Source organism: Alosa sapidissima, chromosome 13, assembly GCF_018492685.1.
Source record: "Alosa sapidissima isolate fAloSap1 chromosome 13, fAloSap1.pri, whole genome shotgun sequence".
NCBI lineage: Eukaryota > Metazoa > Chordata > Actinopteri > Clupeiformes > Clupeidae > Alosa > Alosa sapidissima.
Window position 1 is genome coordinate 10,590,472 of NC_055969.1, and position 17,704 is coordinate 10,608,175.

At 41.9% G+C, this 17,704-nt stretch overlaps 2 protein-coding genes across 3 annotated transcripts in view; one reads left to right on the forward strand and one right to left on the reverse strand.

Annotated features, from left to right (window-relative positions):
- stc1l (stanniocalcin 1, like) overlaps window positions 1-3,243 on the reverse strand; it is a 21,812-nt gene extending 18,569 nt beyond the window's left edge. Inside the window, exons 1-4 of one of the 2 annotated variants that reach the window (XR_006021501.1) lie at window positions 3,038-3,243; window positions 2,618-2,760; window positions 2,266-2,477; window positions 943-2,044 (exon numbers count right to left, since the gene is read on the reverse strand). Coding sequence is in view for 1 of the 2 variants with exons in the window: in XM_042059060.1 (XP_041914994.1) it covers window positions 1,756-2,044; window positions 2,266-2,477; window positions 2,618-2,760; window positions 3,038-3,149 (756 nt within the window). In the remaining variant the exon portion in view is untranslated. Of the gene's footprint in view, window positions 1-906; window positions 2,045-2,265; window positions 2,478-2,617; window positions 2,761-3,037 lie in introns of those variants that run through there. The other variant, XM_042059060.1, reaches the window with a different exon arrangement.
- Window positions 3,244-6,002: 2,759 nt separating this feature from the next.
- On the forward strand, window positions 6,003-13,663 carry rhobtb2b (Rho related BTB domain containing 2b). The gene is made up of 10 exons (XM_042059059.1): window positions 6,003-6,338; window positions 6,825-7,026; window positions 7,138-7,241; window positions 7,655-7,840; window positions 8,155-9,104; window positions 9,610-9,728; window positions 10,292-10,442; window positions 10,728-10,816; window positions 11,718-11,823; window positions 11,970-13,663. The coding sequence occupies exons 1-10, from the start codon at window positions 6,316-6,318 to the stop codon at window positions 12,182-12,184; spliced, it is 2,145 nt and encodes a 714-aa protein (XP_041914993.1). The 5' UTR covers window positions 6,003-6,315; the 3' UTR covers window positions 12,185-13,663.
- The last annotated feature ends 4,041 nt before the right edge of the window (window positions 13,664-17,704 follow it).

Sequence of the window (17,704 nt, forward strand, 5' to 3'; positions counted from 1 at the left end):
CCTGCTCTAGAACTGGTAGTGAGTTCCATCAACAAGGAACAACAGATGAAAAAAGTTTGGATTGGCCTGAGCGTACTAGTGGCAGAGCTAGACGTTGTTTGTCTGTGGAGCGCAACGGTCTGGAGGTAGCATATGCCTGCATGAGACCATTCAAGTAAGTGGGAGCAGAACCAGAGACATGTAGGCAAGCATCCATGTGCAATATCGGCTGTGGAAGTGATGCATTTTCCTACATAGATCACTGCTAATCCCCCTATTTCTATTTTTTTGCATAGATGTTCATTATTCTTTGCTGTACTTTTAGTATGCAAAATTGTACATTTTACTCTATAATCAAGAATTTGAATTAATCACCATTATGTAAGTAAATTTAAACGTTCTACATGGAACCACCAAAACTTAATGAGCACTATATGGTTCTTCTTTCATGTAAGAAATGCTTACTCTGTTCTGCTAACTGGACCAAGAGGATGGAGCATGCTGCCACCTTATGGATAGCCTGCAGATTGTAGCATATAACACTGTTTATGAAGTTGGACATTGAAGATCATACTTGGCTTTAAAACAGTCCCTCCCTCCTGTTTTTTTTTCCATGACCCAGTTTCAAGAAATGTCTGTCAAAATTTCAGTCAACAAAGTTTTCATTGTTGTGATGAAGACCTCACTTAGCCTTTGTGTTCCAGTAGAATTTCATGAGTTTGATGTTTGTATGTTTTCTACCTCTACCAAGCAAAAAGGCTGCCTTTAAAAGCTTTCCTAATCTTGTTGAAGTTTCACCTCAAGGTTTTGCAATCGTGAGCCCTGTGGAGAGGGTAAACAGTCTGCTGTGGCAGATTGTTTAACGTGAACAAATGTATACACAAATGTACTTAAAGCAATTCTGTTTATTAGATCTCTTTTCAGAAAGCAGTTGTCCCACTTTAAGTGAAATAGACACTTTACAGTGAACAAGAAAAAAAAGAACAGAACAATTCCGCTCTTCAATCATCATTTTTCTTGTTGACAATAAATCATGGTTAGATTCTATCAAAGAAAAAAACCCATCCACCAAAATGTTAAGTAATATTGCCCAAAGATAGGGAGTGGAAATTCTGAGCAGTGACAACTCTCAACATGCATAAAACCCATGACCAGCATGGAATTGCACATCCTTGCTTTTGACATTGTTGTGATGCTCCTCAATTCTATAGTTCCACTGCAAAGATACAGTTGTGCCAACAACAATAAAATATAATATTATGGCATAAATTACATTTGGTAAGAAAATAAATATCAATAGAATACCATAAGCGCATTTAAATATGTTCTTGGTTGTTTAACATGGGGTTAGCCTTAGATCAGTTTCTAAGTAAATCCAACAGTAATGGCTTACTGTGGGGGAATCAAACACAAATGAATGCATCCACTTAATGCAGTAAAGTGCTCTATGTTGATGTAGCTTCACATTACTATATTCTTCAGATGTTCTGCAGATTTAGATGCTATATTTGAGATAGTAATCTTGTTCATCTGTGCTTGAAGGCTGCATTAATACATTACTTGATTGTTTTTGTAAATGGGAAGACTGCAGCAGAAGTGTGCATAATGACAAAAGTGAGAAACTGCATTCTGAGAATGTGTGGTGTCTGTATGTTTGTGTGTGTGTGTGTGTGTGTGTGTGTGTGTGTGTGTGTGTGTGTGTGTGTGTGTGGGAGGTGACCTCATGTATGTATGCATCTTATGGAGGCCTATGCCATCACAACGCCTTCCTCAGAGTTAGGGACTCTCCTCGATGGAGCGCTTCTTGGCGAACAGGTGAGTGGGGTCGCGGGTGCGCAGGCTGGGCTGGATCTTGAACATGGGGGCCATGGCCCAGCGGTAGCCTCCACGCCCTTCCATGCCTGCGTGGCCGCCGGCGGACACGTCGGAGGGGCAGGACTTGGTCTGCAGCAGCTGGAAGAGGATGTACATGTCGGGGCCGAGGCGGGACATCAGGCCGGCGCGCACAGTCGCCACGGTGTCCTCGTCGCACTCCATTAAGCTTTGCAGGAGAGTGCTGTAATACCTACGACAAACGCAATACAGAAATGCAATCATGTATGACGTGTTTTTTGTAACACTGTTTCCCAATTTATCACACCAATGTGTAGTATTATTGAAGAGACTCCAAAATCACTACTCTTTGTGATGAATGTAACATTAACTGCAGTGTTTTTAAATTTGTGGAGAAACTATTGTTTTATGTAACTCCTACTGAGGAAAAAAGGATCTCAGGTGAAGAAGTACCTGTTAGGGAAATGCATGGGCACCTGGACCACCTCTCCGATGGCGTCTGGGTTGGTGCGAGCCACCTTGCAGATGTCCAGCTTGCTGTAGCAATCCTCTTGCACTTCAGCAATCATCTTTTGGAATGATGGACAGTGGCGGATGGACTGGAAGACCTTGGAAGTGATGCCATTAGCCATACACTTCAGGCTTTCCTTCACAAAAGTCTTACCCTGCAGAATATAAACAAAATATCAGCCACCAGGCTTCAGCTTCTCCTATAGACTATATCGCTTTATATACAGAAAACTATTTCTTGTTATTTCTTGTTAACCTTCTGTTTTATTAACGAACTCTACAAGTGTCTGCATACCTGTGTGTTAAAAACAGCAGCAGCACTAAAAAAGTTGTTGCAAATTTCATGCATGCCGTCCGTATCACAGGTAGAGTTCTCCAGACAAGCAAAGGTGCCGCACCCCACTTGCAGAGCACCATTGAGACAGCGAGCTACATCAGCTGAAAGAGAGAAAGAGACCAATTGAGAAAGTGTGTGTGTGTGTGTGAGAGAGAGAGAGGGAGAGAGAGACGCTGTATATACTGTATGTGGAGCCTGATAATTAAGCAGTCTAGAATAGTCTACAGGTATGGCTGGTACACTCTTCAGTCGCAATTAAGCTGGGTTTAAAGGTAAAATTAAACATTCCAGTCTGGAGTGAAATAGGCATACATGTTTACACGAAAACAGTAATTCCGAACCAGAGGAACGACTGTATGTTAAGGATAAAGAACTTACATGGACTGTTGGATGAAAAACGCGCTCTTCTGGACGAGCTTCCTTCTTGGTCCATGTCATAGGCAGATGCGGCCAGGGCGACGAACAAGAGAAACACACTTTTGTGTAGCATTTTGTTCAACTGTGAGGTCTCAACTCTACACGCAAAATAAAATAGATGTTACGAGGCTGCTGAGAGGTTTGAAACGGTCCAGAAAACGCCCTTGTTTCGCTTCTCAAGGCGAGACAATACTGGACAGGGAACAAACTGTTGTTTTTATAGCATCTCTGCAGCAGTGATTACTTTCAAATTTAGTCATGCATATCACTCGGTCTCCAATCACAGCATTCCAACCTGGAGAGGGCTTTTTCAAATGACAGTTTCCACTACAGAACTTTCCGTGCGCTCATATTTATTCATGATATTAGCATTCCGCTGCTATTTCAGTCGTTGCAGAAACATATTGGTGAAGGGGTAATAGAAAAAAGTAAGACCTTGGAAATACCTAAGTTTTAACTTGCAGGTTATCTTATCATCATGCAACCTAATAGTTGAAACATTTGATAACTATTTGGAGTTCCCCCCATGCGTCAGTGTCTTGGAGACAATGAGAAGGATAGGCTACCTAGAAAGACTGACACATGAACTTGAACATTGTAAAACGAGCATGTCCTTATCATTTCCAAATGCCTCTGCGTTTGAAGGAGAGACCAAGTAGTGAAGACTGTACGGCTCCTCTCTGTCTAATCCCCAGGGGCAGATAGATGATATGATGTATTCTATTTGATTCCTGCGAAGAATATCAGCTCATCTGAATGTTTATTCAGGACTTCAAAACTATATTTTTGCTTTTCTCCGCAGTGTCAAAGGGTTCTCTCTGCGCTTTAGGAGAAACATCAATATTTGTCTGGTTCTCTTGGACCTCTTGTCAAGCTATTCTTCAAATCCCTACCAAGATAATCTAAACAAAACGGAATCTTTGTAAACTGAAATATTCAAAGTTAAAGTTAACCATTGACAGCCTATTACAGAGGCTGTGAAGATTAAATATGTGGCAACCATATATGAATTATTATGATAATTATGAGAAACGTTCTTCAAATTATTAATTTAAACATTTAATTGCAGTGTTGTGTGCATCTTCATTGTTTGCACCAATGGAAAATCAATAAAAATGGGAGGAAGTTGACTGTTTTCCATAATGAACCTCATTGCCATAAACACCTAGCTTTCCAAAAGCACTAAGCTGATAATGATCAAAGAGCTTAGTTGTTTTAGGACAAGTGAGTGCTATTTTTGTTTAATTACCTTTGTTCCCACGCTCCTACACACAGACTTTGTGGACAGCTGCATTTGGTGGATAATTCACAGAGTCAACCATGCTCATTTCCTGGAGTAGAATGTCTAAATGAACAGTTAAACTAAATGTATGTATGGAGACACAGTGAAACTTGGAAAACCTATTTTCACACTGCATAAGGTTTAAGCCCATTGACACTGTGGATTTGTTTGGACCTGTTTGAAAACATCAAATGAATGAAACTGTCACACAGCCATTGAAGAATGAATCAGGATGAAGATGCATTTGAATCGGCTATACGAAGCACCAAAACTACATCAAAGATAATTTCAAATGTTTGTTTGAAGTTTAAATATCTCCACTCTGTTATAAAGACTCAGTGAGGTCAGAACATGGCATATTTGGCACAATAATGACTAAAAATATTTTACAGGCCAGTGCACATTGCAAAAGTCCTTGGCAGCTTCACGCCTTCTGGTCATGTGAAGACTCTCTCTAGCACTTAAGATGAATGTAGGAGAAACTATAAATGTCTCGAGTGGGAAAATTATTTTTCACAATTAGTTGTTTACAGTCGGTTGTTGGTTGACACAATAAGACAAAGGATGGGGTTTTCACGTCACAAGCCATCTTTCTAGGGCAGGCCATCTCAATCAAGCCCCATAAATGCCATTTGAACAACTTGGCCAAAGTAAATGATCTTATAAACGTCATGACCTATAATAACTTTTAACATTTTATTATGTATGTAAAGAGGATGACCATGCCATTGGTTGGCGCTCATATGGAATTATTGAAACAATGGTGCAGCAACTGGTTTTGGGAGTCTCTGCTGGCTAAAACAAGGTATTACAAGTTGTCATTTAGCAAGCATTTTGGATATATTGTGGCATGCATAAACAACATACCTTTTTGAGTGTTGTATTTATTTCATCATGATATTGTGGTCTGAAACTATAAATACATTTCTCACAGTAGCCTAAGTCACAATTAACTACTGGAAGAAGCAGCCAAACCAATAGGATATTGTCCACTGGCTGGTACCGTAATAAAAGGTTTTGAATAGGCTAGCCTAATTGTGTAAAAAAAAATATCTCAGAAGACTCTGCAAAATAGTTTAGATAGTTGTCCTTACTAAACAGAATATGCCTCCAAAGCTATTATTAGCCTATTGCTCTGATACAACAGCAAAACAGCTTACTGAGAGGTAGAACTTTCTAACGCAGCTTTGGCTTACTGTTTTTTTATTATCAGACTGAATGTGCGCCTGCTGTTTATTAGCACGGTGGGCTAGGCTATTGCTTATTGATTCAAACATTCATTTTTATTCTGTCCATGAATGCCTGTGTTTTCAATAATATAAGTTTTAACAAGTTTACACGTTTACTACTTGGCCCAAGATAAAGCTCAAGCTTTTTATCTGTTCTTATCGGATGTTTGTTTTTCAAATGAAATAACTGTAACTAAGAGAAGGGGAAATATCTTTCAGCATTTAATTACACTGTGACCTATGAAATCAAAACATCGGGCAAACATAGTCAATTACATTTAATTCCATAGAGAGGGAAACCTATGGGCTCTAAAGGTTTTGACTGTGTCTTATGCGTCAGAAGGATCCGACTGCCTGGCGTTTGGTGAGGCTGTGTGGGTGAGTGGGCAATGAGCATGGGCAAAACATTGCGGAAGCTGCGACGGAGGCGGCCGAAAAGCGCTCGACCTAGAGTTCGTGTCGAAGACTCGAGTGAAAGCTGGCCTTTTCCCTGCTATTATCTTCGTTCGTAGATAAGGGAATTTAGCCATATGATGTCGTTGCGTGACAAAATGAGCTAGTTTGCGAGACTCAGTTACTGCAGCGGGAGAACGCTTACATAATAAGCTACTGTATCCCCCATCGCTCGTCTGCCGGGAAAATGAAGTGCAACCCCAGCTTGCTTCAGGTGCAAGCTGCATCCAATAGGAACCTCTTCGTCGTTTCAGTCTACAACGCTGGCCACCCCGATGCATCCCTTTACTTCGTTACGGTAGGACCTGATTTATAGATATATATATAATGTTCTGTTTTTTCAATCAGTGTTTCACATTATGACGGCAATTTCGCCTATAGTTACATTGTAACAAAGTGGTCACGTAGGGTGTTACATAAGTTTGTGTGTAGTCATACATTATGAGCAGCGTCCAGAGTGTTTTTCGCTGTGTTCAGCTAAACCTTGCACTAAGGGAAATGTGTGTGTCTTATATTGGCCTGACACTCTATTTCTCATGCTACCTGCTACTGAGCTAAACACACACACACACACACACACACACACGCACACGCACATACACACACAGGCACGCACGAACACACAGAGAGAGAGAGAGAGAGAGAGAGAGAGAGTTCACAGCATTGATGTGATAACAACTACTATAAATCCAAGATCGCTGGTGTATTCTGCCGTAAACACTGTAGAAACATGTCAACACTAAGACAGACTGTCAGGTGTTTTGTAAACCTATTTCCTCTCCAGCTCCCAGTTTACTACTTCTGACATGGACTATGAGAGACCAAACGTTGAGACCATCAAATGTGTAGTGGTCGGGGACAATGCGGTGGGGAAAACCCGTCTGATCTGTGCCAGGGCCTGCAATGCCACTCTGACACAGTACCAGCTGCTGGCCACGCATGTGCCCACAGTGTGGGCGATTGACCAGTACCGAGTGTGTCAGGAGGTGAGCCTGCCACAGCCACCATACACTGTCATGGAGATTATTCATTTTGTTAATTGTTATGACTGTTTGAATTACGACTTATTGTATCTCTCTCTCTCTCTCATTCTGCAGGTTTTGGAACGTTCTAGAGATGTGGTGGATGATGTTAGTGTGTCTCTGCGTCTGTGGGACACCTTTGGAGACCACCACAAAGACCGTCGCTTTGCATATGGAAGGTAAAGAGGAATTGACTGACTGGTTGTCCTAAAAGAAACCCCTGAAGTACCTAAACAACTTAACACTGAGATATGCACACTGCACCAAGACAAGCATAGATCTAATATATCTTGAAAGTTAATCTCTAGAGCTGTTTAGAGAAGCATGCTTTGAGTCCAAATTAAGTCACAAAACACTGTAATATTTTTCTGAAATTACCAACCAAACATGTATTAACAGAATAAATCAGAAATAAAAAATATGTTCATGTTTGTTGTTTCATTCTTAGGTATCAAGAAATATTGAGTCTGTTAACATGAATGAAACTGTCAATTTCTATCAAGAATAGAAATACTAATGGAGTTTTTCAAAGCTTGTGGCTCACAACCGTTATAAACCAAAGTGATTTGCTCTTTACTTCCCCTCACTCTAGGTCAGATGTGGTGGTCCTTTGCTTCTCCACTGCAAACCCAAACTCTCTTTTTCATGTCAAAACAATGTGGTACCCAGAGATCAAACACTTCTGCCCTCGCGCTCCTGTTATTTTGGTAGGGTGCCAGCTAGACTTGCGATACGCAGATCTGGAGGCAGTCAACAGGGCTCGACGCCCTCTTGCCAGGTGAGATATTTTTGAAGTACAATTATTGATTCCTTTTTGTTATTTTATTGATAACACAATCATTATATATAACAACATATACTGTATATATATATATATATATATATATATATATATATATATATAATATTGTTGAGCAATATTATTGCTCATATTTATGCATGCCTCGCATCACTGAATCTTATTCACTTATCAAACTCATCAGTGTTCTTCAAATATGTCAGTATTAATCAAATGTCCACCATGGTAATGTCCACCATGTCATTGTTTATCACATACTGATATCAATGTATCACCATTTATGTCTGTTGTAGACCAATCAAATCAAATGAGATCCTTGCCCCAGAAAAAGGTCGTGAAGTGGCCAAAGAGTTGGGGGTGCCGTACTATGAGACCAGTGTGGTGGCGCAGTTCGGTGTGAAGGACGTGTTCGACAACGCCATCCGTGCAGCGCTTATCTCACGGCGCCACCTGCAATTCTGGAAGTCACACCTGCGCAACGTGCAAAGGCCCCTCCTGCAAGCACCCTTCCTTCCCCCCAAACCGCCACCACCCCTCATCACCGTCCCCGCGCCCCCCTCGACCCCAGACGAGCACCCCGGTCGCCTGCTGGAGGACCCGCTGTGCGCAGACGTGGTGCTGGTCTTGCAGGAGCACCAGCGCATATTTGCCCATAAGGTCTACCTGGCCACAGCCTCCTCCAAGTTCTACGACCTGTTCTTGGCCGACGTACGGGCCGAGGGGGAGGCTGGGCAGCAGCCGGCCGGGCGGGAGCCCCCGACGCGTGCGGCCAGCTTTGATGCGTGCGAGAGCGGAGAGGAGGCAGGCCGCGTGGGCCTCAGGGCCTGCATTAGCGATGGGACCCTGATCGGGGGTGACTCGGACGCGGACCAGGATGCAGGACACTCAGGCCGCCTGCCGTCATCCTGGGGGAGGGCCTTTGTGGGCATCCAGAGGGAGATGGTGGATGACCCCATCACTCACATGACTCGGCCGATGACGGTGGTGTGCATGGACCCGTCGGTGCTGGCCGGTCCGTTCCGAGTGGTTCTGCGCTACCTGTATACAGGCCAGCTGGACGAGCATGAACGAGACCTCATGCACATTGCACACATTGCAGAGCTGTTGGAGGTGTTTGACCTGCGCATGATGGTGGCCAACATTCTCAATAATGAGGCTTTCATGAACCAAGAAATCACAAAGGCTTTCCACGTAAGACGGACGAATAGGGTGAAGGAGTGTCTCGCCAAAGGGACCTTTTCAGGTGATAAATGATTTTTATCTGCTGTGATGTTATGACCAGAAAAAAAGGCTATAAACCTAAAATTAATATTACTATTCCATTTAAGATACATACTGTATGTTAATGATACACATACATCCACCTGAAACCACATATTTAGCTTTGATTTGTACTAGAAGCTCTGGGAATTGCTGCCCAGACTCTAATGACAGATATGATCCATAGTTAATGCAGAGACATCAAACATCCACTCGGAATGGCATTATAGAAATATTACCCTAGGATTTAAAACTGAATTAAGGTATTTCATTTTCTTATTAATCCTTCTAATTACATTGTGGATGTCTTGAATTACATTCTTACCATAGTCCTTGGTGATTATTAGTGTCAGTGAAAGCTAAAATGGTTGATTGTGTTCTTTGAGATTTCCACTTAGTAAACATGGGGCAAAAAAGCAGAAGGAAGTTGTGCAACATGAACTGGTTGCTGACTGACTGCAGCTGCTGTGGCATCGCTTGTTTTGCAGACGTAGTGTTCAAGCTGGATGATGGCACAGTGCAAGCCCACAAACCGCTGCTGATATCCAGCTGTGACTGGATGGCAGCGATGTTTGGGGGTCCTTTTGTGGAGAGCTGCACCAAGGAGGTGGGTGGTGACGAAGGAGTTTTAATTCACCACACACACATTCTCATTAAAATGCAGAGCCAACAGCACTAAACTCCCCAGCAGTGTTGAACATTGCATAATATGCTGATGGCAATAATCGCAATATAAAGTAGACATTTCCCTTAAGAAATTAATTATTTGTCTATTTTACCATTGCTGGGTACTGCTGTTTTGTTTCACACTGCATGATTTTGTTCTGCTGTTGTTGGTATGGGAGCTCATTTCATAGTAAATCACCAGCACAATGGCTCAAGCTAGCTATGTTGTTATGCAAGCCACATTGGATGCAGTGTGCAATTTGTGGTCTGTAATAAAACGTTGCATGAGTAAATTTTATGAAAGTGTCAGTGAAGCACGTGAGCGTTACATGTGAGCGTTAAAAGACTGGTAGGAGCCCTAAGCATGGACACAAGCTGTGGCTGCTATGGGAATAGATATCCAATTTCACACACTCAGTGCTTGTGACACTGCATCACAGTATTCACATGAGAGTAAAGAAGTGAAATAGTGCCTGAGAGTGTTTGTGCGTCTGGTGCCTGCAGGTGCTCTTCCCCAACACCACGCGCAGCAGCATGCAGGCGGTGCTGGAGTACCTGTACACTGGACGCTTCTGCTCCAGGCTCGACCTGGACGCCATGGAGCTCATCGTCCTGGCCAACCGCCTCTGCCTGCCTCACCTGGTGGCCCTCACAGGTAAACCTTGCAGCAAAAGCCCATCTCACCCTGCCATCATCTGTCCCCCTCATCTCCTCGTTTACTCATGTTCATTTGAGCTCACTATGACCAACTTACACTTACGACAATAGTATATTAGGACGTTAGTCAATATATGGCCTCTATTCCATAACTAGTTTGATGCTTAATATTGATAGTTGTAACTTGTTACCAAAGCGCTTTAATGATGACCGATGCTAATTTGGCTAATAGATATTGTAGGAGTACATTGAGAATAGACTGAGTTAGTGACTGTACCCACAGAACTCTACACAGTGACTGTTCTGAAAGAGACCGCCTCCACTGGAACGGACATCGATGGAGACGTACTGCTCTACCTGGAGATGGCCCAGGTAAGACGATTATGTTTACCTACGCTCTGGAGGAGGGTATTGTTTTCCTTTTCAATGTGAATCTGATATTATCTAAGACTACACAGTAACAGTCCTATCCTGTTATTTTTCCAAAGAGAGTGTTTATAGTCACTCTTTTAATAGTCCTAGTGATCAGGAGTTTTAACCTAAGCTTTCTGTGGGAAATAGCAGCCGTGTGACACGGGGCTTATTATAACAGTGTAGAGCTCACTGACTGTAATAAGGAAGCTGAGGTATTTGGTCGACTCCAGCGATTTCATCGGCATCATTTAGCAGCTTTACGAGCGCTGAGTTCAGCTCTAGGAATCTGCACCACGGTATCCAATGCCACAGGTTGGTTGAATACTTTAACCCTTGCATGACTAAACTCTGCGGACGGAGAGGGGAATTCTCTCGTGGGTTTGTGCAGCGCTCTTGACAGCTCATGTGGTTTCATTTGTCACGCCTCGCCGCTTGCGCTGACTCATGCCCTGTCTACTCAGTTGTGGCCAAGGCTTAATCAGATGCAGGGGACAAAATTCGCATGTAGTAGAGTAGAGAGCACTGGGAAAAAAAGGCTTTAATTGATTTGTTCAGCTCTCATAAACGGTGGGATGCTTCCCTCGGGATGTTTTCAAGGAATCTTTTTGAGCTAGTTTTAATAGATTGTCGTTTGTTTAGACTTTAATGAAAGGAGGGGCTTTCTTTTCGGATCTTTTTTATTGGTTTTTATGGTATGTTCTCGCAAAGCTGCCATAAATCTTGCAACCAGAGTATTTGTTTTCATCACGGGATGGGGGAAAGTAATTCCAGCTGCTGGAGGGGTCAAGTGAGGCCAGGGTAGCATCTCCTCCGAAATGAGAGCTGCCTTGTGATTGTTCACTTTTTTGTCTGTCCGCAGTTCCATTGTGCCTATCAGCTCACCGACTGGTGCCTTCACCACATCTGCACCAACTATAATAATGTCTGCCGCAAGTTCCCACGTGACATGAGGGCCATGTCAGCAGGTACACACACACACACAGATTCACACACACACAATGGCATGCTTTAAATGATAACAACTCTGAAAACATCCAAGTACTACAATATTTAAAAAATGACAGAACCTGGTAATATCCATGTGTGTATGTGGGTGATTGTGCACGTTTAGAAAACCTGGACTACTTTGAGAAGCATCGCTGGCCACCCGTTTGGTATCTGAAGGAGGATGATCACTATCAGAGGGCAAGGAAAGAGCGGGAAAAGGAAGATTATCTGTACCAGAGACGGCAGAGCAAACGCAAGTGGGTCCTCTGGAACCTGCCCTCGCCAACCAACCCTTCTTCATCCTCCGCCTCTTCCTCCTCCAGCTCGGCCATCATCTGAAACGTCCTGCTTGTGTTGCTAAAACGTTCGGACCCAGAAACAAAGACAGGAGAGGGTGGAAGTAGCCTACGTGCAGTGAGCTGACAGACACTGCCATCCTCTCTCCCTCTCCAGCCACCTCACGTACACTGTGTGTGTCGAGGCTGACGTTGGGTCTCCTGCTGCTGCTGAGGAGCTGGTTGACTAGATAAGATATGTGAGTCTTACTAGGAGTGGCTCCATCTAACCTTCCTCTTGCCCTTTTGTGAATTCAATTCGGAGTTGCAGAAGCTTTGCTGCATCTCATCCTTCCCATCTCAGCCGAGATGAGTTGCGGGATTATGTGTTATACCTTCTACAATATTGATATTCCTTTCATGAAAGTCATCATATCTCTCATATAACAGAAGCAGTATAATCATTGATTTTTCAATCCATTCCCCTATTTCATCAGAGTGGAAAAACAGAGATAGGCCTACAACAGGATTGGAATTCAGCAAGGTGAAGTAATGAATTTGTAAGTGGTAAAGGAGCTAATCCACAAAAACATGCCTTGACAACGGCTTGAAGAGCAATCTTCAGCCGGTTACAATATAGTTTGCAGTTATAAAACGTCAGTTTTGGAGCAGTGCAAGGAGAGTCTAACAGATCTAATAGAGGTATTGTCATAGTTCATAATGTATTTTCACACAGATAACTTTTAAATGACAAAATGTCACTCTGGCATTCTCAGAGTACAGAGGGGCATTAAGTCATCTGAGAATCCCTTAGCTGAAGATGACCCATGACTGTGGTGTTTGTCCAGCATGTTTACACTGCAACACACTGTATCAGTGGGTGAAGAGTCCCCCATGTTTTTCTCTGCAGGCAGAGGCGAAGATGGTATTTCTACCCTTTAGCTGTAGTCTTACACTGCCATTCGGTTATACTTATCTATACGTATACTTACAGAAATCACTACTGGACATTTTTGGTATTTTTTTGCTGCCTATGAGAGAGCATTGATTACATTCCTTCATATTTACTCTGTACAGTTTGGTACATACAGTATATTGTAAACTTCTGTTATGGTGGTTTGTTAATCACTTTGATTACTCTAATAGTGAATCATTGTCAGGTTGAAGAAAATTACTTCATAGTTAAAAAATCATTTCTGTATACATGTCTACTGTACAATACGTCTGAGTGTACTTTAAATTGTTGTATGGACTGCTGTCACTTGTGGAGCCCTGCACCAAGCTAAATATATTGAGTATTGAATGTGTACTTTGTAAGCTAAGCAGAAGCAGAGTGAAATGCATGCTGCATATCTTGGGGTGTTTTCCTGTTTTTGTTCCACCAAACCTACCGGTATGTTGTGTGCAACTGTATTTGTCTATTTTCATGTAATCATGTTGTGGCACTTGTGAACATCTGTCAGATATCTGCATGGAAATATTTTCAGATCAGTGTATAGTATATGAAATATATACATATATAAAATCATTGTGTATAAAATTGTTACCTGTTTTTTTCTTCTTCAGTAAGCCACCTTAGAAGACAACATCTTCAGTAGAATGTGATGGTACATATTGTATGGGTTCTGGGCAACTTTACGTTTACAAGTAATAACATAATGTTAAAGTTTATTTAGCCTTTCTAAATTGTGTGTGGATATGTTCCAATCAAACGTTTTCAACCGCCATGAACCAGACACACAGGACATTCTCTTTGGTTTTACATCTGCTTATCGTTTGCTGAGTGTGCAACATATTTATTTTATTCATATGGTCTTGACTCTTTACTCTTTACCTTTACAGAAAAGTTGGTTAGGTGATGACTTCCCATGAGTCATTCCTGAGGTCAATTTTACCACACTGACAGTAGCTGAGTAACTGTGTAAGCCGTTTTTGGCTATTACCACTTCATAAACAATAACTACTTCATTAGCTATGTACCAAGCAGTACCTATATGTACTGATAGGTATAGCACTGTATACTCTCAGTTTTATATATCAAACGTTGTCTGTTCAGCAGCTGTCTGCATGCTGAGTTAATACCACGGCTTACTTTGTCTATTCTATCTAAAGCCTCTAAATTTAGAAACTGAATAGAAAGTTGTAAGCAATGCCTGAGCAATGAACCTGTCCATTGTTGAGGAGAAATATCCACAACAGGATGTCAGCTAAGCTGAACAGTACGCTATACCACAGACATAGAATAACCTAAAACTAAACCAACAGGAGCATTTCTACCCCCTGATACACAACGGCCCTTTTAGTTTAAACAGCCTACAGTCCAACATCAAAGTGATACTGCATTGTGGCTGTATTCAACATTCCATGTCCAAATGACCTTTCTGACACAAATGTCTTTACATTACTGTAGAGCAGTGTTTTTCAACCTTTTTTGTGCCACGGCACACTTTTGACACTTAAAATGTCCCACGGCACACTAACATCCTGTGTGAAGAAAAAATGAACATACCATAGCCTAAAATTTCAAATAATACACAGATATGGCCTTATTATGGCTTCTATGCAAGACCTGCTCAATAAAACAAGCACCCTCTGTTTCATTTGTAGGTGACTATATCTAATTTAATTGTTGTTATGAACTGGATATGTGATGATTCTGTGAATACTGGATATGGGGCCCCCGTTGTACAATGCCTGTGTAACCCTCATGAAACTAGATGTACCGCATAGCGGTACAAAATATGACCGCCGCTCAGTCCTGTACATCCGTTCCGCGAAAATAAATCACACTTCAATTTGTCTCCATATTTTACTCCATCCTCACTCTTGAAACTTTTGTGTATGCTTGTTTGACATGCCTGAGTGTGTGTGTGCGGATGCACAGAAAGTAGCCTACTGGTGCTGAAAAGGTGAATAGACTGTAGAATAGCCAAAGAAGATGTAGCATTGTTATAAAACCTTTAAAATCTCTAAACAATCACAAGTAGGGCCGTTCATCACAGTTCATCCATTGCAACTGGATTGATGAAAGGCCACTTACACCTGTAGGCTACATTGTATTTGGGAAAAGCAAAAGGTATCAGCATAATGTTATTTATTTATTTATTTATAAACAAAAACATCTCTGTCAGTTCCATGCCGTTTTCAACAGCTATCAAAAACAAAGGTCATTTTTGGATGGATGGATTTTTTGTGAATATTTCTTCTTCTACATAAGATTTTAGTCATCTTTAGTTCATGTAATACTTTATTGTCAATGCACAAAGTAACAGTAGTCTGAAACGAAATGCTGTTTTACATCTAACCAGTGGTGCAAATAACTGACATGGGCCTTGATGAAATGCGTCGCTAGACTGTCCATACACATTTTAACGGGCCAAAGTTGAAGAGCTGTTGTCCGTTATTGTTCGTGCAAATATAGGCTGATTCATGTTCCCTTGCATTGTGTAACTGAGGTCCATGGCTAGTCTGGCTTTCACCAGACCAAGCTCAATCTTTTAAGAAATCAAAAAATAAATAGCGGGCAGATCAGGCTGGGTTCACCCAGCCTAGTCCATAGGCACCCGATATTGTTTAATTTTCCGATTGAGATATCCACGCTCTGGCTATTAAATGCAAAACTGTAACTAACAAACTAGATCCTAATAGAAAGCTGTTAGCTTCCCTAGGCTACAGGTAGGCTTATAAGGTAGGCCTATTTACAACATAAATTGAAATTGTCAATAGGCTATGCTGGCGACAGAAATAAAATCTCCTTTGGAAACCACCCAGATAGCAATTTCCTTTGGGCCGGATCCGCATAAAAGCCTTTAGATCCGCCTGAAGCGGACATACGGTATCTGACTGTGGGCCAGGTCTACTCCTGATACAGGTTTCAGCTCTGCTAGCAATGCTGTTTTATCACCGGTTTACAGATTTGTCCCAGGTCCAATTTCCGCAACTCAACTGGAAGTCAGGAGATGCGTTTAAACAAAACACTGATTTGGCCCAAACCTGTGATACGGATATGAGCCGAAGGACCATTTTTTCACAGCAGACCCAGGTGGTAATGATATTAATTAAGGTGCTGATTCTGCTAAATTGACTGTCCTTTCCCTACTTCATTGTCAACTGGCTGCTAAAGAAAAAAAAGGTATTTTGGCACAAATTTAGAAACCATGGGGGTGCACTATGTTCCCATGGGCCCATTTCTACAGTAAGGCTGGAAAAGAAGATATAGTTGGCTCAATATTGATCATATGTTCGTTTCATTATTTTTATTATTACCTAGCAGTGGTAAAAGTAGTCAATTGTTGTTTGTGTCAGATCTAACAGTGCTATGAAACAACCCCATATTCTTGCCACGCATGCAGAAGTCCAAGCAGTAATGTTAATCAAGGATCTTTGGTTTGCTCACTATCAATCTTTTGACATGATTTGCCAGCCTGGGGTTGGACTAGGACAGCCCAACTTTTCAAGGTAGTAGGCTATCTGCTTTTTATCTCTGTTGGTTTATTCAGAGACAACAACAAGCAACCGAGCGATTGATAACTTTACTATTATTTTCCAGCAACAACAACTAGCTTAACTTAAGCAAACAGCCATCACAATAACTATTTTGGAAAAAACAGTGATAACGCTAACAGGATCACTGATGATAAAAAAAAACGAGTGTAATTGTGACTTAGCCTATTTGCAAAAAGGAATAAATGGCTAATGTTTATTTTGTGTTGTTTCAGATTGACCATGATGACTGAGGAGGACAGCCTGAATATCGATGGGAACAGTGGAATTAACACGACTTAAACTTTGTCTGGGATTGCACTTCTACAGCCAGGTTGTTGAATAAAAAAAATAATAAGACACTTATGTGTAAAGTTTTTTTTACCCCCCTTGTGTTTGTAGCCTAGCTTATGTTTATCAGTTGAGCTGTTTGGAAAACGTTACGAACTTTAGCCTTGGTGAACCTATAACGAACCTGTTAGCAAATGTGTAGCAAACAGATTTTTCAGGATAATTAGCCCTAATTACCAATCACATTTCACATGTCAAATAAAGCCGGCTGATGTCTGATAAACGGGTCCGTACCACACGCGGACCCGTATTGCATATGATAAACAGATCTGGAACACATCACTAACACAGACTACCATACGGAACTAGGCCAGTCTTAGCCCTTATTGGTACCAGATCCGTCAAACGGATCCAGACCAATTTTGGACCGATGTGCGTTTGGACGCCGGATCAGGTCCATTATGCAGATCCGTGCCGGACGTTGTGGTAGGTGTGGCCCAGTTCCGTCCCAGTGTATGTTTGCTATCTAGGCAATGGCTTACGCCTTACAGTAGGCCTATCAAGCGGACATAAACTGCCATATCGTGGCGAAAAGTTGTAATAAAATTCACGCAGCACCATAAGTCAAGGAAAGCGCGAATGAAGTAGCCACTTCTAAATGGGACCCACTAGGCTACACAGTAGCTTAAGGTGTGTTGCTAAAGCAGCCATAATGAAATGAAGGTGTCATTGGATACTTCACACACACACCTGCTTAATTTCACAGACTACAACTACCAAGCTGGAATCAAAGCACATCGATTCCCCTCTC